General features: G+C 40.6%; 1 protein-coding gene across 5 annotated transcripts in view; it reads right to left on the reverse strand.

Annotated features, from left to right (window-relative positions):
• Positions 1 to 352: 352 nt before the first annotated feature.
• The window catches only part of sema6e (sema domain, transmembrane domain (TM), and cytoplasmic domain, (semaphorin) 6E), a 222,010-nt gene continuing 198,031 nt past the window's right edge, over positions 353 to 24,331 (reverse strand). For 3 of the 5 annotated variants that reach the window (XM_012879132.3, XM_021324734.2, XM_036135387.1), the window contains 2 exons: positions 20,949 to 21,104; positions 353 to 4,712 (listed from right to left, as the gene is read on the reverse strand). In XM_012879132.3, coding sequence (XP_012734586.2) covers positions 3,397 to 4,712; positions 20,949 to 21,104 — 1,472 coding nt within the window. In that variant the 3' untranslated portion in view covers positions 353 to 3,396. The remainder of the gene's footprint in view (positions 4,713 to 20,948; positions 21,105 to 24,331) is intronic. The other 2 variants (XM_021324749.2, XM_021324751.2) reach the window with 2 other exon arrangements.

Raw genomic sequence — 24,331 nt, forward strand, 5'->3', positions numbered from 1 at the left:
ATCTTTGATACTAAGACAGTGTCCTCTCTGCCTTCATCTGTAGTTTAGGCCAAATTTACCAAAAGGTTTATGAATGATATAAATGTAAAAAGGACAAAACTTACCTTTTCATGGCAGATCTCGATTCAGACTGTTGTAACCAACCTATTACTGCCCATAAGCATTGTCCTAAAGGAGAATCCTTTTAGTGCACCAATGACATTATACTCTGACTTCACTGAATGAATATGTAAATTGTCAGCGTGACAAAAACCTTAAATTTTCATGGATTGGCATAAACTGTCCAATCTTACTCAAAGATCACCCAGAGAGAACTTCCAAGCATTATTCTGACACATTGACACTGCAGAGATTAATCATATTTTGCATTTTATTTATTCCTATTATAAGAGACATATAATGGTATTCTGTGAGACCAAATTTATAATAAGTCAAGAGGCATAGCCTGGAAATCAAACAGAGAAAAAACATAATACTGAAATGAGATCCCGCCCAGAGATATTGTATTTACACAAAATCAAATACTGACAGAGCTTTTAGAGGTGACATCCCCTTTTTCATACAACCTATGACCAGTAGGTTTAAAAAAAAAAAAAACAGTTCCACTTCAACAGTGTAGCTGCCTCAATTCCTGTTATTTTCCTATCATATGTTGTCTGAAAGGATGCCTAATGCACTGATATCCAAATTAATTTTAATTAATCTTACTGAATAATTGGTACAAATGGTAAACTCTGCCTCTCAGGATTGATGTCCTCTAGGAAATTTCACTTTGTCGAACATTTATCTTTGAAGCGGTAAATGGCACACTGATATTATTTTTACAGAACTAATCATGGTTCCAGTCAACCTCGAGTGTAGGGACGTTTTGAAAAGTCTACCGATGGTGGGATTTGACGGAGTGATGTGTCCAAGGCCGAGATGGCATCCCCATTTCTGATGTAAATCCTCAAAACAAGAGAGACTTTTGGCAGCATGGATCCCAAAGATTTTCTAGGAGTCCTTCCAAGAAACAATCTCAACCAGTTGGACCACGGTGCGTTGCACTTCTGCATGATTCTTCTCTGTATTGCTAAAGATGATAGTTGGTGACACAGAAACCAAAATCTACTGTAAAAGCCCGCCTACATCCTTGCTTTTCTTATTTGGATCAAAAAAACAAAAAAAAAAAAACAGGAAATTGCAACACAGGTGTTTAACAGGATATGAGGAAAACCTCAACTTCATGTTTAACCGCATAAGATGCGACTTCTGCTATTGTTGCCTTAGTTAAGCCCAAAATGATTCATGCCTCTGGTAGATTTAGATTCAGAATTATTTTCATTCAATCAGGAAGTTTGTTTCTTGAAGGAAATGAGAAAATGTAAAAGCTGAATAACAGTTGAAACATGCTGCTATTATTAGATTTTAATAAACAAATAGCATGTCAAAATTTATGGATTTAATTTTTAATGATCAATAGAGACATCCTTATTGATATTACAGCCGTCAAACTTTTCATTAATGGATGACCAGCTCTGTGCATGAAGTAGCATACTTTTAAAAATTATGTTTAGCAATGAATTCAAAGTCTTCTGTCAGTCAAGTCAGGACTCCTAAACATCATCGTTACCTTCAATCAAGAGAAACATGTCTGGGGAAATTAAAGGACTACTTTTAATCTGCCACAGATATCAACATTTTGGGCTCAACTGTACAAGGATCTGTGAGCTTCACCTTTTTAACTCAAGAAGATAAGTCTTTACAAAAAAAAACACTCAAAGCAATGGCACTTACAGGGAAGATGACCCAACACACAGACAGTCAATAATGAATGTCTTCAGTCTCAGGCTGTGCGTTATCTTCGCCTAACAATCCTCCAAAACAAACCTCCAGGCTATAACAATTTTTGGGAGGCAAATCAGGAAAATAAATGAAGCCGTTTCATTCCAAAACGCTGAATCAGTCTGCAAAAATATTGTCTTTTCTCTATACATCTTAAAATTAAAAATGGTAAATTTTCAAAATATGTCTTGGTAAAGAAAAATATCAATCCAGATACACAGAACATGAGACAATTTCTTGAACCTAAACTGAAATGGTGCTTTTAAAGTTTATCCTATTAGGTGACGAGAACATATTCTGGATCTTTCATTCTGGAATGAAACTCTTCAGATAAACAATAGCGAGAGCTGTAGAAAATCAAACACCTACAATATACTGTAGCATAGTAGCCATTTGAGCCCCTTGCGTTAACCCTCCACCAACCCCTGTTAACACACCATTATTAAATAAGGCACACATTTACACATACAGTTAAAATTTGGCTAGTAATTATTTCTTTATTTACAACCAGTAGCCACAAAGTTAATACCTAGAGTAACTGGAGTCCATTCTGTGTTGCTGTTCATTCTCGTAACGCTGTGTGTCAAGTTTTTTCACGTCCTCTAGGTTCAAAGGTATATAGTCATGTTTATATTCATTTTAGAGGAGTTTAGATTTTTATTCTCTTTTTTTTTGTTGTTGAAGCACCGATCTTAAAGAAACATTCTTAGGAATGTCAATGGCCCCAAGTTTGTCACTTTTGACATGACATCAGCTGAGAAACGAAAATTAGGGCAAAGAAGTCAAGTGAAGCTGCTTTGTGGAGGAATTTTCTTTGAATCAACACGAACAAAGTATGTTTAGCCAACGGTCAAATCTGGTTTCTGTATGGTTTGTTGTCTCTCATTTATTTCTAGGCAAAACGGTTTGGTATGCCCAAATATGAGAGCGTACGAGTAAGGCAAAGACAGACATACTTTCAGGGGAATTTGCTGAATTTTTCACCACGGGTTACAAATACTGCATATGTATATGTATACATATACAGTGTGGATATAAACACACATATACTGTATATACACACACATGCATAATATAAACACATTCAAGGGTGAGGGGACGGGGAGTGGATACAAACACTACATCAAAAAAGGTTAAGCAAAAGCATGAACTGAAGAGTTGCAGGAGCCTCTGGCTTTTGAGTCTTCAGGATGAGTGATGTGTCAAGGTTTGTCCAACATCAACTTGTCCAAAAGCTGAATTGCATTGTACATCCACATTGAGGACATTGGCAGCCTAATATAACGAGGTGGCATCATGTCACCTAGGTCGGCAGTTCTATAATAAGCAAGAAGCTGAACAATACCAATATGGTACAAAGATATTTGTTGGACAAAACAAAACCAAAAAAAAAAAAAAAAGCAGAAATAAGTTTGGTTGAGGCTTTTGTCCACAGTGAGACTTGCTACCACGCAATTTGTTGTATTGTTTGGTCAAGGTCTGCAACCTCAAGCCCAGAGCATTTCCACGAAGGGAAGTTCCTCACAGATGACACACTGAGGGCAACGTCCTTTAGTCCCGGAGGTTCCCTTCTCAGTAGTTGTACTTGCCCTGTTCGTTAACTGGGGATGTGGCAGGTATGAACAAGGGCTTCGGAGGGACGTCTGGTTTGAGAGAGGTTGACCGGCGGATGATTGCTCCTCGGTGCTGGACATCGTGCTGGTCACCAGTATAGCTATGCTGACGGGCAAGGTACCCATTTGGGATGAGAGGATAGTGAACCTCGCAGGCGCTGCCTGTGGAGTTCATGCGGGCCAAAAGCGGCGGCGGCTGTTGAGGTCCGACGCTTCGTTGGCTGAAGCTGTGCTGACGGGGAATCATTCCTCCCCCGCCGCCTACTGCGCCTGCACCGGGCATTTTCGTAGCCGCAGAAATCAGCGAGTGCCGCTGGGAGGAGTGCCTCCTCTCCAAGGTGGACTGATGGTGCGAGGGGATGTCGGGAGGTACATCCATGCGACGGGTGAGACTGTCCCGAGGTAGAGTGGACGAGCTGTAGTAGGGGGCCGATTCTGTCTCGGGAATCTGAGGTTGAATTCGGTTGGCAAAGACGAGCTGCCCTCCGCTGGCCATCAGGCCCGATGGGCTCATTAACTGGGAGGTCTTGCTGCCATTCGGATCATGAATGTGCTTCAGGAGCTCATCCAGTGACGTAACCTCCATCACCTTCTGAGGGTAGCTGGGGTAAGGCTGAGCTAGAACGCGCTCAACATTGTGGATTTTGCGTTCCTCGAGATGTAGGTGACCGAGTGCCGGATGTCCGTTGGACAGGCCGTGTGAGTAAGGGAAGACCTGTTGGGGTAGCAGGGCCGAACTGGGTCTTGAGCTGATGTTATGAGACTTTGGTTCCTTAGCGTTGTTGCAGTTCTGGTTCTTTTCCCACTGGTTCTTAAAGGCTTTCATGCTCTTAATGGGCAGTTCTGGGGTTGAGTCTGGTGTAGGTAAACCAGACAGCTCTGAGGAGGGGTGAAGGTGAGGATGGTGGGGATGGACCAGGTCTCCCATTGTCATTCCATGATGGCCAAATCTCCTTGCTGGATGATGCTCCTTACCGTTGGTAAATAACGAGTTGTAGATCTTTGGAGATGACACCTCCATCTTGTCTTCTTTACTCTGGCTATCCAGGAGACCGTTGAGCTTCGCCAGACTCCGGAGAGACAGAGCATGTGGGATCGGGGCTTCTGGATCTTTTGATAACTTTTTGGTCTTGTGACCGGTGTGGTTACAGTAGCACGAGACAAGGAACCCGGAGACAAAGGCTCCAAGGACGAAGGCCACCAAAACACATGCAATCAGAAGGGTGTAATGGACGCTGTGATTGGTTCTTTCCAGCTCTGGGGGTCGTCGCACACCTTTAAAATGAGAAAAAAAATCCAGAAAAAGATACCTTGGTTAGAGTTCTTCTCATTAAGGTATAATAACAATAATTAAGAAAACATTGTCTTTAGAAGCTAGTATAAATCAGGCATCAGCTTTGACAGACAGGTTGTGTTAACAGAGGCTTCTGTATGTAAGAAACAGCATGGGGCAGGTGTTTCAACAAGGCTCCTGGTCTCTTCTCCTTCAACTGTTAACCGATCAATACTGCCTGCCTTTCTAGGATCAGCGCTTCCCTTCAGACTGGCAGAGGCCAAGAGCTCCTCAGTCAGTGAGAAATCAGCGCCGAGACGAGTTGGAGCTTTAAATATTGATGGAGGCTCAGCAGCAGCGACCTGATGTCATTTTCACGGACTGATTTCCAATGCGAGGATGAGGACTGACGGCACCTGGTTATGATGAACGGGCCAAAAATAACAGGTTTGTCCAATAGTTCACAGAGCGCGCAGACTTTAGCCAGCATGGACTCAAATGAGGTTGTCATACTTTTTAAAAAAAGATATATATAAAAAAATTAAGTCATGGGGGCATTTGTGCAGCAGTGCACCAAAAACTCAAGGCTGCTGAGATGCAGTAAATCTAGCATGTAAATGTGTTGGGCTGTTGTGACCCTGGCGCTGTGTTTGCCTAATGGCGTGAAAGGCAGAAATGATTGAGAAGAGTGAAACCTGCCACCTCTCATAATCAGAGCTCATTTGCAAAAGGCTGCTGCCATCTGTGGTGTCAGACCCTCCTTTCCACCCTTAATGACAGTTTCTGTGAAACTGATTAGTCTGCAGCAGGAGGCGGGAGGAGCTGCACTGAGGTGAAGGGGGGGGGGGTGATGCAGGTGTTGCAAACAGGAAAATTCAACAGTTAATGTAAGCCTCGCTGAAGAAAACAGAAAACAATTAAGTCTAATGATTCCTTATTATTATTATTATGATCAAGCCTTTATTAATACAGGTAGTCTCATTTAGAGATACATTCTCATTTACAAGAATGATGCTTAAAATGATGATGAGGTGGGTAATGAAGGATGGCTAGTTCAGTAATTTGGTCTGCATTTGACTTAAATCTTTTTGTTAAAATCAATAATGTAAATGTTTTATTTAAGATTATACTTATTGGGTTATCTCCTTTAAAACACACAAAACATCAGACATTCATGTAATTTTACTCTGTAGTGTGATTATATAACCAGACTCACAAACTATCCTCAATGATTACCTGACACGTAAAAACTGAGCTCCTGCATGCATGATATTAATTATATTTCCATCAGGAGTTTTAAACAATACCTGTATGCTTTCACTTTATACCTTTTACATCCTCAAAGCAAAAAGGTCAGAACCCAAAAATTTGGATTTTTTTTTCATCATCACAGATAGCACCTTAGGCATGGATCAGAGCATCTGATCACCTTCCTGCAGCCAGTGGAGAATTCTAACTCTGTTGAATTTTCAACCAATCTTTTAAGGAGTTGTTGGTCTCTTTTTCATAATTACTATTTTTTATTTTTTTTTAAATATTGGTAAGGTTTGCATATGCCGTGGAACGTTAAAAAAACATAAAAACTACCTCTGCACTAATAAACCATGGACTATTAGAGAACTTGGGATCATTATCCAATAGCAAAAAAAGAAATAAAAACTCACATTCTTTTTTATTTTATATTCAAGCATTGCGATTCGGTCTTAATTTAGTTAGACGTACGATGACAACTTGCATACAATTTTTAAACCCACGTACTCAAAGCTTTGCATAGTTGTTTTTTTGAATGCTAAGTATTTTGATCAAAATGCTGAAATCTTAACTATTTTTAAATGTAACTTTGACTTTCACTGCATTCTTTTTGATGCCTGTGTGGGCCGGATGACTCTTGTGAAATATGACTGCTTGCAACCCCCGATCAAAACAAAGCTATTGTAACTTCCTGCTTATTCATTAAAGTCAGATTCCATCATTTCAGAAGGTAGTTATAAACACAATGTAGAAAATGACTTTAAAAGTTTGAAACATCAAACATAACTCTCTGCGTCAGATTCCACGTCGAAAAATGTCGAGTATGAAACGAGAAAAAAAAATTAAATGGTATTTTAAAGACATCGCTCACAAGCGCACAAACTTGTAAAAACCCAAATCTTATAAGGCCCTCTGAATATAATTTAATGTTTTGCACATCTAACAACTCACACGGTGAAATTTAATCTGACGGTACCCAAAACATTTTGCTTTCATCTCCCCTCTCAACCCTAAAGAGAAAAGTGCAAATGGATCAAATCTAATCTAATTTTTCGGAGCCTTAAACAGCGTCTGACACCATGGTTACAATCAATACGGAGAGACAGGAGAGCTTTAATTTAGCCGATGATACGGTGTAAAGTTATTATGGAAACGTAATCTTCAGGTGCTCTTCTACCATCTGTCCAACCAAGATGCTGCCATGCACTAAACATATTTAAACAGACATGGTAATTTTAAGTTGATAGTTTTGTGTGTTGTATCCGTCATGACTGCCTGAACTCATTAACGCTTAAAGAAGTCATAAATCATAACTGCACACAAAGGAGGGAACGGCCATCGAGAGTGATGCTGATAATGAGCCTGATAATACGTCTGCTTTTAATCTTGCATGAATCTTTTGCCTCATTACAAATAGCTGCCAATCACTTCTAAAGCATCTCTGAGCTTCTAAGCTTTAATCTAAACTGATCGGTGCCGGCGGCAGCGGGTGGTGAACGTCTGCTCTCGTCTCGGCGTGCGGCCCGGCTTTAGTCGCCCCGACATCTCTCTGAGTCACCTGCTCCGTCTGGACCTCAGCGCCACCTCCGTACGCCGCACCTGCAGGCCCGTTGAGGTGTTTCCCCTGGTTAAAGGGTATGACTCAAGTGGCACAACAGGGGGTGAGACACGCAGCGGAGGTAAAGAAAACCCAAGCTTACGAACAGCCTGTCACAACATATTTCGTGAGCAGGCTGGATGACTCAATCGCTGGTGGTGTGGGACATAAGGTGCCACCAGCCACAGTGAAATGTGATACCCTGAGAGTCAGGCACCCAGCTAGCCGGCTTTACCCACCAACATTGCGTTCTTTGCACCACCGCCAATGTTTTCACGCCGGTACACATACAGCTCCGGTCATATTATCGGCACCATGGTGAAGGCTTCCATAATAAATTAAGTCTTAAAACACAATAATGTTTAACCTGGGCTCACACTGACTACGGTGTGGGTTACGGTCCTGATCCAGTTCTGGTTTGCTGCAAACCCCAACTCACACTGCTCCTAGGGAGACAACGTCCAGCTGTGGCTCCGGCTTCAGAAACGGCACTAGTGAGTCCGTCTGGTCCTTTATGTTGCTGTCCCTCATGAATGATTAAAAAACAGCCATGGTTTTCATTATTGTAGGGCAAAAAGCTCATTATCTGTGCGCTTAAATACCGCATTTCATCCTCCAAAAGCCCCTCAGGTTCCTGGTGTTCCTGTGTTGATGTTTTGTTTACACTAGTCAAGCTAGTTAAGTTGGTGCAGTGATTTTATTCTGAAATTCACTGGAAGTCTATCCTGTCTAGTGCCCGACGTTTCCTGTTTGGACCGTGAAATTCAGGTGCTTCATCTGGGGACCGCTGCGGCGGCCGGTCAAACTTCCTTCTGGCTGAAGAAAGTTTGACCGGCCTCGGTAACCGGACCCACAACCGCATGTAACTAGAGACTAGAGAACAATACAGAGAGCTGCGGTGTGACGTCATCTAAAATATTACCTTTAGTTCTTCACGTGATTAGTTTTTAGTTCTATGTAAAATATTTACATTTTGCTTATTGCTCCTTTAAAGACCTCTTGACGGCATGCACTCTAACAAAGTTTCCAAAGCCAATGAAAGAGAAGCCGGCCCACATGACAGATCCTTCCTTAAACTTAACAGTGGGTATGAGTTGCTTTTGAACAGACTCCTCCTTTTTCATACCCAACCCCTCTGCATTACTGCTGAAAAGCTCAAGCTTAGTCTCAGTTTAATCACTGCTGTAAACCAGACTTCACCCTGAGGTCTCTATCAATTGTGCAAGTCATTTTATTAAAAAGGAATACATCCTATGTTAGCATTCTTCCCCACTGAATACATGTACTCAAATTAAATATTCGTGCAACTAAAGCCGCTGGCACTGCACGTCATTTTCTGAATCTGGTTTAAATGATCACTTCCTCTAGATATTCAATGCCATTTCTTACACTAATTCTGCAACCTTCAATCAGTGTTTACACAGCTTGTGAGTCCGTACTCCACGCTCATCATTACGACCTGATAGTTTAGTGCCAACTCAACATGGTCTTGGCTCAGTGAAGTTTCAAAATAGCAACATCCAAGTCTGCCAAAAGGTTAAAAAAAAAGAAAAAAAGACAGATGGGCTGCGTGAGTTGAAGCAAAGTAGGGAAGGTATGAGAAAAACAGCCAGAAGGAAGAGATGAAGGGATAAAATTCAACCTTGGTGGAAGAAAGGAACTAATGTGAGCAGACTCGAAGAAACCTACCCAAAAAAAAAAAAAAAAAAATAGAAGAGAAGAGAAAGCAAAGCTAATGACAAAGAGTTAGGATGACAACCTGAAGAACAGAGAACAAAAGAGGGCAAGGAGCAAATTTAAAAGCAGGAGAGGTTAAGGGCTGAGGCAGCGGGAGAAGCAGGCAGACTTGATGAGGTGAATGACAGACAGTCACTCAGCTGGGGGTTGAACCCTGGTGCTCTGCAGGAACTGATACGCTATCACAGAAAAAAAAAAAAAAAAAAAAGGAAAACTTTCCAGAGCCCTCTATAGCTGCATCCACAGCGTTAAAAATAGGCAGCGCGGTGAGTTATGTAAAGAGGCAGGGTTTCCAGAGCACGGAGCCTGTGCCACGTTTCACTAATTGGTGTAGGTTTCTCCAAAACGGAAACCATGTGAGAAGATCTGCAGGTGATGGAATCTGCAAGCAAAGTACAATAAAAATACCAAAAATATCCAAAGACTGTTTGATAAACTAAATGACTGCGTTCTCTCCGAGCTGCCTAATTGACTTCATTAACAATATAGCAGCCAGAAGCCTATTCGTCTGCGACGCCAATTACAGCTAATTCAGAAAGTGTCCCACGTTCTTAACAGTCAGAACGTTTCTGCACTTTGAGGACCAATAAATCTTCACGGGTCCATCAAACTGGAATTCAGAATATCATTTAGTTCTGAAGATTAAAGTAAAGACTAATTGCCCACAAAACTCTTAGATTGTTTCTGCATTCTCCCAGAGGTGAGTTTAAATAATGTAAAACCTGCAGAGCAATTTGCGCTTCCAGTTTTTATTTTTTTTTTTTTTTGCAACCAAAGCGAGGATGTTCCAAAATAAGCCCTAATTAGATTCTGCTTCTGCAAGCTTACCAGAGAAGTGATTGTTCAATTAATGGGTACTCCATCCCAACAAGAAGCCAAAGAAACAAAACAGCCCCTGGCTTCACATGCAAGTGCTATTTCCCCTCCGCCTGCTAATGCCGAGGATTTATTTGTCCTGCACCCGGAAAAACAATTTCATTGTTGAAGGAGACCCCGAGGTTTCAGACTTTAACGAAATGAAGCCGTTCCCTACTCTAAAACTCACAGACTCATGCCTATGACAGCTGAGGAGAGCCGTGGCAGCGTGGCAATAGTCGCACATGGGCAGGATTCTGGCTGTTGACGGAGCAAATTTAATCATGTACACTTGTTATTAGGCATTTCCATAATATTCCACCTCAGTGCTCAGCCATTTGAAGGCTGGTATAAAAAAAAAATAAGCACGTTAGGGCGATATTGTGAAATTGAACACATCAGTGACAACTGAAAAATAGTTCTGATGAGCACTTCATTTAATTCCAGGTGTGCCGATGCATATACAGTAAATATTTCATTACATCTTTGATTAAACGCACCCTTCAGAATTCACAATAAATGAAGCGCTTCTGTATTTATGCAGCACCTCGCAGAGGAATTCCTATCCCTTCAGCTTTTTGCAAACCTAAATTACTATTTTGTTGCTGTTTTAAGCGACGGAGCAACACAGGTTGGAGCCAACTAACCGTTTCTCTTGCAAATGCAAATCTGAAAAGTGTGGCATACCTCTTGTTTTTCTAAACCCCCCTATATAAAACCCACTGTCACCAACTGCCTTCAGAAGTCGCTAATTAATAAATGATTTAATTTCATTGCAAATCAAGCTGCTCTGTTAAGGCCTTGGGGGTTTGTCTGAAAACATTAGTGAACAAGCAGCATCATGACGACCAAGGAACGCGTCAGAGCCAACAGGCATAAAGCTGTGGAGGCCTTTGAGGCAGGGTGGGCAATAAAACAACATCCAAGGTTTTGAACATTTTACAGAGAACAGGTCAATCCATCATCTGAAAAATGGAGAAAGAATGGCTGCAAACCTACAGAGACACCACCGTCCACCTAAAGCGACAGGTTGGGTAAGGGAAAGATTTATTACAGAAACAGCCCAGAGGCCTGTGGTAACTGTGGAGGAGCTGCAGATACCCACAGCTCAGGTGAGATAATCTGCTGACACGGCAATCATTAGTCACCCCCTATAAATCTTAACCTGACAACAGCCAGCTGCATGTATCGCTCCGCCTAGCTCCACTCACATACATCTGGGACACGGCTCATTGAAAGTGATTTCCCCAACCAAATTTTTGGTCTGGCCAATCAGGACGCAGGGCGGGTGTTTCATGGATGTGACGTAGTGGAGAAGCCACCGTGAGATTCCAGCAACAATGGCGGCTCGCATCGAGGAAGCAAGCGTTAGCATTGATGCTGCTATTTCTTCCGTGTTGTCCAATCTATCTGATATTGTTTCATTAAAAGAACATCAGAGAACGGCTCTGAAGTCTTTTGTTGGTGGAAACCATGTTTTCGCCCTTCTCCCGACCGGATTTGGCAAGTTTTGTTTTCCGGGGCGCGTATGCGGACGCGCCCCGGACCGGTTAGCGCGAACCATATTGGGAGGCCTTTAGTCCTCGACGCGGTCGGCCCGGGATAGACTCCGACCCGCGGCGCTTTGCCGCCTGTCTTCCCCCCTCTTCTTAGCTTCGGTGTGACGACTACAGTGTTTCCCGCAGGAATTTGCTCATGCGAGGCGGACCGACTCGCGGAGTGGGGGTTTGGGGGGTGGATGACTTTTTCTCCGCGGACCGGCTCGCGGAGCGGGGGGGGTGGACGACACGTTTTCCGCGGCCGCCTCGCCAAGATAGCGCTGCGGGAAACCCTGCACTACAGCCGCAAACACATAAAAAAAAAAAAAAAAAAAAAGGGGGTTTTTTTTTTTCCGGCGTCGGTCTCATCAGCGTCACGGGTTAGCTTCGGTGTGAGTGGTTGAAATAGCACGTCGATAAAGATGACAGACAACTGGTTTATCCAATCATATGCAAGGAGTTTTGATAAGGCCCAGCCTTCAGTAAAGGCAATTCCTATGGCGGTGTCCCAGATGTATGTGAGTGGAGCTAGGCGGAGCGATACATGCAGCTGGCTGTTGTCAGGTTATATAAATCTGGCAGCTATGGAAAAAGAAAACTTTTGAATGAAAGTCACTGAGAATCCTGTATAATGCTATATGTGATAGAAAAAAACTAACATCCTCCTGAACGTTACACTTTCAATCATATATATTGGTGTTCCTCACTAAACTCAACTCCTAATATCTGTTGTTGGTCTACTGCCTTTAACACCAGCTGCACCCATGCAGAGAACCAGGGTGCAACAATGTTTTCTGCAGCCAATTTTTATTCATTTTTAAAAAAATCATGGTATACTTTTGTGGGCAACGAACACTGCGCACCACCCTGAGCACAACCTCCCCCCTGGAAAACATGGTGGCAGCAGCAACGTGCAGCAATGCTTTTCTCTAACGGGGACAAGAAGGTGATCATGGTTTATGGGAAGATGGATGGAGCTAAATACGACGTAATCCTGAAGAAAACCTGTTAGAAGTCGCAAAGCAGCAAAAGCCTGCGGTGCAGGTTCTCCTGTCACATAAAATCCTGCTGAAATACATTAAAGTCTGTGGTTATTATATGAAAAAAGGGAAAAAAATTCAAGGAGAATGAATATTTTTTCCTAAGGCATTGTATCTGCTTTGAGGACAGATGACTGGAAGAGAAGCGCTGTCCAGCAGGGTCTGGATTTACTCCCCCTAAAAAGTCACATTTGGCTAAATGATCAGACTATTTAGCTTTTATTCATTCAACTTTGAAATATCAAGTCAGTCATGAAATGCAAATCCACGACTAACCTTGAAAGTAATGAGAATTTCTACTGTTTGAGAAGAAAAATATAAACATTTAAGCAGTGCCTGTGTGGACAGACTGCACCCTAAAATTCATTAGGCTGACAATTACTTCAATGGAACATTTCTAGAGTTCTTTTTTTCTTTAAATTGTGTGCAAAATGACACCTTGGTAATGTACAGTAAAACTTAAATTCTCATTTTTAAGCCAATAACACTGTCGGAAGCACATGCAAAGTCCCTTAATATTATTATTACATGCAGCTGAAACCGGAAATAAAGGGATACGCTGTTTATTCAGCCATGGTGGTTGGTCAAACAAAATGCTTCCAGTGCAACTTTGGCTGTAATTATGTGTATCTAAAGGAGAAAAAAGTGGCACTGGAAAAACTGTGGCTGCACCAACCAACTTAAAGAGGCAGTTCATGCCAAAGCCACTCTCCTGAAGCTTGAGTGCCAATAAATACTGGGCAAAAATTAGAAAAGGATTTTGTTTTAAGGAGAAAGAAAATTTTAATTTCTGCCAATACGGCGTTCGCTTGAGAGTGAACTGCTGCTTTAATGGATGGAGAAACTTGCAGACGGCAGCTGCACAGTTTCAGCCACCGGCTGTAAAAACTGTACAAAATAAAATAAAAAAAAGATGACACTGAGGTTCAGAGAAAGTCAGTTCAACAAAGGAGGCAGTTACACTTGAAAGGGTTAGTCCAACTAAAAACAGAAAAATAAAAAGAAGAAAGAAGAGGAAAACAGGCAGATGAAGCGGGAGTGACACTCCCCAGAGGTCAGTGCGAGCGATTGAAGGGTAAGGGGGTCACAGAGTGAATGGCCGGGACCTCTGCAGAGGTGGGTTTGATCACTGTGGGCCCCGCAGACTTCACTGACACCCGGACCTGGCTTTTAATGGCCGACGAGACAGAAAAAGCTATTTCACTGGCGGCTGTGGAAAATGAAGAGCTTTGGGTGTCCAATGCTTTTTGGTTTCGTTCTGACGGCATGACGTCTGTCGCGCTTTTGCAGATGTCACTTAAAATGAGGCGTAAACTGCTAAGGAGCTGGATGGATGAACGGAAAACGCTCCAGTGCCGCTGCGTGACTGGTAACGGACGCCGTGGCATTAACAGACGACGTTAGCCGGGATGTCTGCAGAACAAGACGTACGGCTGTACATCATGAAAAGGCTCGTGATAAATCATGTATGAGAGGCAGCCGGCGGGTCGGCGCGCTCGGATAGGCTTAGCCAATTGACTTGATCTCTATTTGACTGCCTTAATGAACATGTTCAGAATATGTAGCCAGAGCTGCTGAGATTTAAAACTGTATTAAATATTTCAACATTCAATTTTACACTGTGTGCAGTTTGGGAAGTAGCGGCTAATCTTAAAGGGACTATTAGAATGAAAAGCAAATTAGGATTTTCAAGCAGTAGCTTTGAACGAATGCACTGTTTTATCTCATAAGAGGGAATCCCTTTTCAGACAAATATTAAAATAATGATGCGTGTGTATAGTTTTAGTGGCTGGGGTCTCTGGTTTAAAAAGGCATGGACAAATGTGTTGGTACTCCTTGGTAAAGATGTGCAAAAATACTAAAAGAAATTTAGTAAATTTCTTTTATTTCAGCATAATTCTCCACCGATTATTTTTATTTTACAATTGTAGGTAAAAATCTGTTACAATAAATGCAACTAAAGTAATTTTCAACTCATACTTTATTTCTTAAAATCTGAAATGTTGTCAGAATGTTATCATGAGTGATCCTTTAAACCTGTGGCATAAATAATGGACCAGTTGTTTTAGTCTACATAACCATTATATGACATTTTTATGTCCAACCATAACTAATTTAAATGTGTGATTTGTTAAATCTTGCTGGGACTTTAAAAATCTGTAATTATTAATATTCTGGCTTATTTTAAGTGTGTTTATTTATTTGCCTATCAGATTACTTTGCTGCTGATACATATATGTATGAAATGTCCCGACTAACGGACAGAACAAAAGATGCTACACCAGGATATTTTGGTGGCCTCTGGCAGAAAGCTGAAAAATGGATCCTCGTTGGGTCTCTGAGCATAATAGTGATTCAAAGCATTTCTTCAAATCAATACAGACCCACCAGATGCAAAAATCAGATTTTTTGTTGTTTGCCAATTGCAATTTATTTATATTTTAATTGATGATGATGATGTGAACATTAAGTGAAACTATAGTTAACAACCGAGCCTAAACGACATTGTTTCTGACTCCATGTTGGCTCCACATGTTCTTAAAAAAGGAACACCATACCGGAACCCCCCCAAACATGTGCCTTTTTTTTTCCCCTGATAAGTCTGGATGCTTCGGATATTTTCAGGGTGGTTAGAGGGGATCCACGGTCCCGGCTAGGTGACTGATGATGCAGGCCGTGTCTGTTGCCATGGTCTTTAGATGTATAAATAACTCCTTAGAAAACTGGCTGGCATCAATGTCCCCCCTCAGGAAACCAGACTCTGCTGATGAAAAGGTTCAGACTGAGTTCACTCCCGGCTCTCCTTCTGTACTCTTTTAATGAGATAGAAAGCATCCGCTTGACTTGTTTCCATCCTCATCATCATTATCATCATCTCCCTGTGCTGGTTAGCTAAATTAGAAGCTGACCAATTTCTTTTTGTCCAGTCCAACCCACGCGCGCTCCTCTGAACGTGAGCGAGAGGGAAGAAAGGGAAAAAAAGTCAAACCCTAATAGATGTTTGGAGAGAGGGAAAGAGGAAACCACAGCGCTCTAAAGCGCATAAGTCCTAACGCGCAGGCCTCTGTGTTCACACTAAATGAACAGGTGGGTGTATTCCCCAGCCAGCGGCAGCTCTATTGCAAACTGACTTCTGGCATTTTTCTAAATAGCAGTAAGTCAGCAGGTTCCTGGCCTCTCCTTTAAGATCTCAGCCCTTTACATAATGTAGCGCAGCTCTGTGTATCTGAGCAAATACGTTGCTTCATGCATTTCTACCGCCGCTCCTATAATAAACGTAGGGGGCTGCATCCGCATCCTGCGCCACGGTTCAGGCTTAAGGCAGCATAAAAGTAAGATCATGAATTTGTTGACTGCACTTTTTTTTTTTTTTTAAATCCACAGCTGTTTGGATCTTTCCAATGTTAAAATCCTGAGAGAATGTAGCATATCCCGCCGTCGCGCCTGATAGGTTAATGATGGTTTGATCATTTTGACAACTCTATTTTTCTGGTAACAGCAGCTGCTCTCTGAGAAACGTCTAAATGCACTAAGAACATCTGTGCTTAAAAAAAAATAATTACAAGATGAGGTTATTTTGTTTAATGTTGCTAGTTTCAATCACCAACAAGGTTTCTGTTTAAATACTGGATTTCTCAAATCAGAGCAGTTATTGTTTGCCACCTCAAAAACCTGAGCTTTTCCAACCCAAAGACCGTAACTTGATTCCAAAAAAAAGGTTAAAAAAATAAAACAACTGGACTTCTGTTTTTCATTTTTGGACCTTATTTCGGATTAATCGTGACCTGGATGAATGGGAATCTTCACCAACACGTCACTTCATGCCTGAACTCTGTGCCATAACTGCTGTAAAAACTAGTAGAGCTATTTCTAAAGATACTGTAACACTGAGATCATCAAGAAATTCACAAAAAGAAAATTTGAAAATAAACTGAAATGTGCATTTTTTTTGTTGGGATATATTTCTAACTGACAGAAATATATTTATAATTTTCCCAAAGACGAAGCAAGGATAAAAATGTCCCGGTGCAAACTTTCTGAGTGGCTTTTATTTATTTTATTTACCAATTTTTGCAAATATAATAAAATTTGTCAGTGAAGATAGTTAAGTAACGCATTTCAAATTTCAAGTAGTAACTGTGGAGGAGCAACATTAAAAGGTTAAATATTATTGCAATACGAAAAACTTCAGAAACTTTCCTGAAAATGGGATCCTCTCCAAATCTTTAAACATGTTTTTTTTGTGTGAAAATTTGGACATTGTAAATAATAGTGATGTTGAATCAGAGTAAAGCTTATTTTGTATATATTGTAAAGAAGAGTTAATCCATTTCCACACACATGTCCAGAAATGCCATCTCTTGATCTTTTAAGCTACAGCTTTGCTTCTGCATTAAAAAAAGTGCTGATAAAATGACAAAATTCTCCAACATAGCTGTTTATATTTTAATTGACGAATCAATGAGTGTTTCTGCCTACAATTTGCACTATTGTTCCTGGATTCTAAATTCTTACATTTATAGCATCAATCATAAAAGTCAATTTATGTTACAACTTTTTATGGCAGAACAAATATTTTGGAAATAGGACAAAGCAGGAGCTTTCTGTTTTATTGCAGTGGTCATTTTTAGGCGTGCACATACACATCTGACTGCAGTCTTGTGCAACTTTTATTCAGGAATGTCTTTCTTGCCTCACTGGTTTGACTATTTTTTGGTTGATATAGTCACTGTGCTTCCTACCGGCCCACCCTGTTTCTGCTGAGAGATGTGTTAGGACTGTTAAAAGGTTATCTGGTATAAAAACCGGTGAGAAAATAGCGCAGGAGTCCCTCTAAGAACATGGATGCTGTTCCTTCCAGCCCGGTGCCTCTCCCAGATTATCAAGCCAGCCATCCAGCCCTCCTGATTGAAACGCCAGTGTCACAGTCTCCGTCAGAAATAGATTGTGTCGCTGCGGAGACTATATCCTAGCCCACACCATTGGGACACTCATGTTTTCTGACTGCCAGGTTCACATTCCTCCAGGTTATTTATTTGTAACCGACTTTTCTTATTTAGGCCTGAGAAGCTCATCATTGCAGCCACAGAGACTGTCTGTGTGAATGAAAGCTTGTTTTACTTGGAGTTTTATGGTCTTGTGACACGGTCTCCGTGTCCACAAAGCAGCAAGAAAGAACAAAAAAAAAAAAAAAAACAGTCAGGCTGCTTTGTTCTTGGATTCACTCCAACTTATCCTGCCCACATGAGCAGAAATAGACTTTGTAAAATTAAGGATAATAGATCAACAAGGTTTATATTTCTCAATCTAAGCTTCTTGAGGTTACATAACAGATTCGATATGTATGCCAATATAGATAACCAGACATCAGGTGTTAGTAATTTTAATTGATAAGACTCAAATCAGCAAACATATCAGTATTCTAGAACTGAGTAAAACTTAAAGCTGTAAAATCGGCAGACGCTGTATTATTTAAAGCAATGGACTATTGTAAAAGTCCACATATGGGGGACTGCAGAGACGTCTGGTCATAAATAGTCTTAAAAAGCGCCAGATTGGTGGTAGGTTTTTACAGAATATTCTTTTTAAACACTGTTCTTTTTGCTTCCATTTCTGGTAATCGATTTTAACGTGCATTCTCTTCTCTAGCCTTTATGGTACAGTTGGTAATATGACAGGAGCCTGGGGGCTTCCTGTCTCCCTGAAGAGAGAGGAATCAGCCAGAGAAATAACAAAGCATAGGAAAAATACCTTAGTGAAGAAGTATAACGGTCTCTTAAATAGGATGAATCGTGGAGAAACATTTAGGCTTTTTTCCCCAGTAGCTTTTTTCATGTTATTTTAACAAATCTAATTCAGAGACATCATCTTTGGCTTTTAATGTCAACCTTATTATGCTTGATGCTGAAAGGGAGAAATCCTATTTTATAATGGCATCTGTGAATAGACATGAGAGCGGAGGAAATGATACCGACGTTCCCTCAACCAGTGTTTTACTGTGAGCAGCTATTTCATGATTTAAAAGGTAGAAAGTCTGTTTCTAAACCCAGCCAATTGTGATTTACTTGCAGAATGTAACAGCTGATCCTAAACCTTACCCAGGAAGTGGAGCAGATAGGAAACAGACAGCAAAGGGAAACACTTTCCCAACACATTTCACATGATTCTGCAGACTTGATATCACTTTCCCATTACTTCCTCCAAGAAAATAATGTTTATTTAAGGGCAAAAACCCTCCAGAATGATGCTATAATCTTTCTGTCTACTTAAATATTTATGATGCTAATTCAGGCTTGGAAACAAAGGGGAAAATATTGCTAATGTAAGAGCAGTCCGAATTAGCCTTAAAAACAGACGCATTTGAAGGCTGAGATAAAATCAAACGTTGCTTGTTTTCTAAACAGAGAAGGACTGAGTAATAAAAAGTAAACGTAGTTGTTTTTTTATTTAAGGAAACCTTTAACCTGTAAAAGTAACTCTTGTCGTTGTTCGAAATCTGAGAATATTTTCTCGCCATTGATCAGATAAAACAACCTAATTTAATAAATACAGGAATATTAATGAGTATTTCTTGTTTTTTGAGGGTTTAAAATACATAATATCTAACATAACTTAAACAATAGTTTTTGCTTCATAGCAGATGAAATATTATTGATCTCTTTAGATACTTCTGTCCTCATAGCTCTTTTCAGTTCTTCCAGTCATGTCGGTTTTATAATCACAGCCTCAGGAAAGGTTCTGTATATGGTGAGTAGAAATGTAACTTTAGTTCATAAACTATTTATTTTTAAATGACAAATAACTTTTATAGAAAACTTTGAAACTGTTGGAAAATATTTGTGGAAAAAACTTAAACATATTTCAAATATGCTTGACACTGATGCAACAAAAGTGGAGATTCTGGTCCCATCAGTACTTAATAGAGAAAAATTAACCTACAAATGAAAAAAAAAACTATTGTGATCCTAATGGCAGCTATTTATTTATTTTTTTTTGCTTGCTTTGCTAATGCTTTCCAGCATCTGACTGGGGGAAGCTTCTACGTTTGCTGGAAAACTCCCCCTGAGTAACAGGTCACAGGTCCTCCAGTGGGATATGACTCAAAAATGTCTGAGAAAAAAGATTCCTAATTAACTTCTTAGGGCCAAGATGGTGTTTAATATCTATAATAAGATCTGATAACTGAAGTGGAGATGCCAAGCTTCAACCCTGGGATGGGTTAAGCAGCTTTCTGCAGAAGACTGGACACTGACGTCTCATTGCTAGGCCATGTTTGTTGGTTGACAGCGACTGTTGCAAAGGTGCTGCAACAAAACACCAAATTAAAACTTTAAAACATCTCTTTTTCCTGTGCCGTTTGTTTTTGTTCGATTTCAAAGATGGTTCTTTTTCTTTCTACAGAGCAATGATGCTAGCAAATTTGCAGCAGCAGACGGTCCTCTTTTTTTTCTTCTTCCTTTTTGTTTTTCTGTTAACCAAACTATTTGAAGGAGATTTGTGCCGAGTTAAATACAAAGATTTCACGAGTTCGTCTCAGACGATACAGACCTGTTGACTTCCTGAAACGTGTCGGACGACAGTTAAAAAAAATGAAATGCGCCGGATCCCTTTTGAAAATCTGCGCGCACTGAACTCATGGCCAGCTTCTCGGGAGTCATGTTTAACTCTGCATGTGAACAATATGCTCTTCAATTTCCACACACTGGCCTGGAAGTGAGGCCGGCGGGGAAATTACGCATCCCAGCATGTAACGCCGAGACTAATGAAGTATATGGGTGATAAAAGTTAATTAGCAATGCTTTGTGCCATTCACTGAGATTGGGAGTTAAGTGTTAGTGAGCTAATCGAAATGATTGTTCACCCTGGAATAACATTTTCATTCATTAGCATGCATACCACCGCTTGTATTCCCGCGCGAGACAGGAGCAGATTTCTGGTCAAAACTGTTCAAAATCATCTCTCATCTCATTAAAAAAAATTATAGAAAAAAAAAGACTACATAAATTACTTTACAAAACATGCTGGGCATGTCTGTTGACACAAAGGAGGAATGCATGCTGCAAACGGGAAACTGTTGCACCAGAGTGAAACCTTGATTAGCTTCTTTTAGCGTTAGTCTGGTTAGAAGTGTGCAGTTAGACGACGGGGGCCCAGCAGTGCAATCCCCTGCAGGTCAGCGTTCAAAGAGGACGCGTGTCCCCCCCCTCTCCCCCCCCTTACCCTCCATCTCCACACTGATCGGCTCTGAGTCAGGTGACCCTCGTTCCCCCAGAGGGGGAAGGCGATCAGGACCTGTACCTCTTTCAGAGTCACCTGCCTCCTTTGGGAATGCCGCCCCAAGATGTGTGGTGCTGGCGCTTGTGGGTGTGGTCTTCCCTGTGGTTGTAGCGAAGGGGGGGAGGAGGAAGAGGAGGAAGGGAGGGCAACAGAGCGAGTGATTAGTGAAATGTGACACAGCGTGGAGAATAAACTTTAGAGAAATGAGGATGAGTCCTGAGCGGAAAGGAAACCTTCACCTGTTAAAGCAAACGCCCTGCAACGGTGAGCAACGTGATGATCACACAGAGCAGAATCTAATGGGGTCCTATCAGAAATTATTTTTTCATCTTACCTTCATGTGTGTTTTTTTTTTTTTTTAGATTATTGAACAAATAAAAGCTCTGCAGATGCATGAAGAATAAAGCCTTCTCCGTGAGAAGTGGCTTCTTTAGGGGAAGATAGTGTTGCATGTGGTCTAATATTAGTACTATGGACTATGTATGCATACAGATGAACAAAGCATGAGTTTCAAACAAGTAAAAAAAAAGAAAAAAGAATGAGACGCTGTCGCAAACGTCAGCTTCACGTTCAAAGCAAATTGGGAGAAAGCTGTAGCTAGATTTAACATCAGCAAGAATAAATCATTTTAGATGTAAATTCAAAGGGAGTAACACGACAAGACATGGAAACTCGATGGCGTTCAGCCACCCGGTGGGACCTTAAACATTTTTTTTGTAGATAAACCTCCTAAAATAAACATATTCCAAAATTTTTATATTTTCTTCTTACTTCCAAACATACATGCATTGTAGGGATGAGCCAGTGTGCGATTCCTAGTGTATGATACCCTACAGTAAACATTTCACAGCTTAATGACATCAATATATATATATATATATATATATATATATATATATATATATATATATATATATATATATATATATATATATATATATATATATATATACACACACACCTAAAATATATACCATGATTTAATAACAGTCTACAACACAACTGCAGCAAATATTCCTACTGCTGCTAAAGTAATGTAAAATGCAGATAAAATTATTTTATTATATTGATTTTGATTCATACACCTGGGCAAAAATAGAGAGCAAAGGTTTGTTAAATGTTGCGGTTACACGGATGCAACAAGCTGATATCAGCTGTTTAATTAGTCAGGCTATCTGCTCTGGTAGCCTGTGTACACTTAGCTTCTGAACAAACGGGCTGCATATATGACTGTAGATTTAAACCTTAATATGAGGGATTCATAGCATTTCAATTGTTTTTGTACCTACTAAGCAAAGGGAAAAATGTAGTTGCTATCTTTCAGCGAGTGTGGAGCAACAGGTGGGGGAGGGGTATGGCCCACAAAACCAGAGCAACACTTAACTCTGGCTCTCAGTAAAAAGATTTTGAATTATAGAAACAATAACAGAATTTTTTTTTTACTTAATTTTACTATTAAACCCTTTATATACTGCCATACCAGTAACAGGTCCATGACTAACGCTGCGCTCCCAGCTCTTTGCAAAAAGCCACTTTTATCGTGTTTCATGATTTTCACAAGTACAACAAAGCTACTGTTTGAGAGTAAGAACAAGTTGAGTCAAAATCAAAGTCACATATTTATTTATTTTCTTCACATTAAAGTGACAATACTCTAAAGATATTATATTGCTTGATTTTTTTTTATTTATAAAATGAAAATGGTTGGTTATTTAAAGTTGAAATAAACATTAAAATCCTTTCAATTAGCAGGTCAGGTGAGGAATCAGTGACGGTCCATGACGACTCTCAGGCATGACAAGTGCAAATCTTATAAACACATATTGTGTGCAACAAAGGCGCCAGTGAATAGAGGAGATGGGAAGGTCAAAGTTTACAGTTTACAGTCTCAAAGGAGCCTTTATTAGCTCAAGAAATGCCTGAAATAAAAACAAACCTATCGGATACCAGAAATTAAACGTGGATTCGCTACTACTGTCAAACCTTTAACTGAGCAGGTGAAGCCAGGTTTGGAGTTGACGCTGCTCTATTTATTTCTATTTATTTCATAAATTCAGCACTCAGCCTGGCTGTTTAAACCAGCGGCGTTGCAAAACATAAAGTAATAGTTGCTCACAAGATCTAGATGTCTCATGATCCACTAACTGTATCATCCTAGCCTGACTTTGCACATGACCTGCCCATCAAAATAAACTCCCATCCCTCCTTTTTGTTCCCCTAAAAAAATAAGAAGCCAAAATCAAAACAAAATAACAATCAGCTGTTAGGGTTGGGTTTGTTTGAGTTCAGCACATCACCAGAAGAAAGTAGTGTTGTTCAGTCAATGTCCTCTTGGAAGAGGAGACTTGGAAGAGCTCTGTGAGAAAACCAGTCCATTTAATATTTACCAATCAGCTAATTCCCAGACGTCATGTTTCAGCAGACAAGCACACGATTCAGACATATGCCAAGAAACATGCGGGGCATTATCGGCCATAGGCCTTGTATTATTAACCAAATTAATTTGAATGACACGCTCCACGTCTTGATTCTAGGGAAAGCTCTCTGTTGTCGTCAAACTGCAGTGAGCAGCATGCTGCTTTTGGCTTGGCCCTAAAGCACTAAAAAGCCAGCAGACACTTGGGCTGGAGGGAAAGTGATTGTTTTCTTCCTCGCTGGGAGCCCGTTGACGGTGTTCACTCTGAATGAGGTGTCCCGTCACTTCGCCATCTGTGCTGGGCAAATTAAAAACGCACACAACAGGGCGTTTGGCCCTGGCAGCGCCACCGCATCCTCCTTATTTTTATAGTCTATCAGGATTAAATTTGAGAAAAGTTCAAGTTAAATCCTCTAACTCACCTTTCTTCCTTAAAAAAATAGATGAAATAAATCACCAGAAACGAGCTCAGTAGCTTGATTTCCACAGCCTGGTGTGACATTTTAGGCGGCAGAAACATAGAAGAAAGACATGAATCTTGTACGTGAGTAGTTTTATTTCTATGGGAAACAGAATCCCTTGCGATAATAGCTTTGTTGTGACATATGGGGCATTTTATTGTCCAGAAAAGTCACTAATTGATCTTTAATGGAGAGACTTAAAAGGCTTTTTGTGTGAATCAGCAAGAAAATAAAAAAAACAACAACAACAATTAGACAACATTTGAGGATCAGGCTGCAATGTTGAGCAATTCAAACAGCGCTGTGAAGCATCTTGGTGGCGAGAACCCAGCAGGATTAAGCTGCAGGGTTGCTCATCAAGACTTGCTGTCGACTGAGTGGCAATTCCTCCAGTTGGGAGGCTTACTAAGGGGCTGTAGTGGCCCAGAGTGAAGGCTTTGGCAAACAAC

This window comes from Fundulus heteroclitus, chromosome 3 (genome assembly GCF_011125445.2).
Source record: "Fundulus heteroclitus isolate FHET01 chromosome 3, MU-UCD_Fhet_4.1, whole genome shotgun sequence".
Classification (NCBI taxonomy): Eukaryota; Metazoa; Chordata; class Actinopteri; order Cyprinodontiformes; family Fundulidae; genus Fundulus; species Fundulus heteroclitus.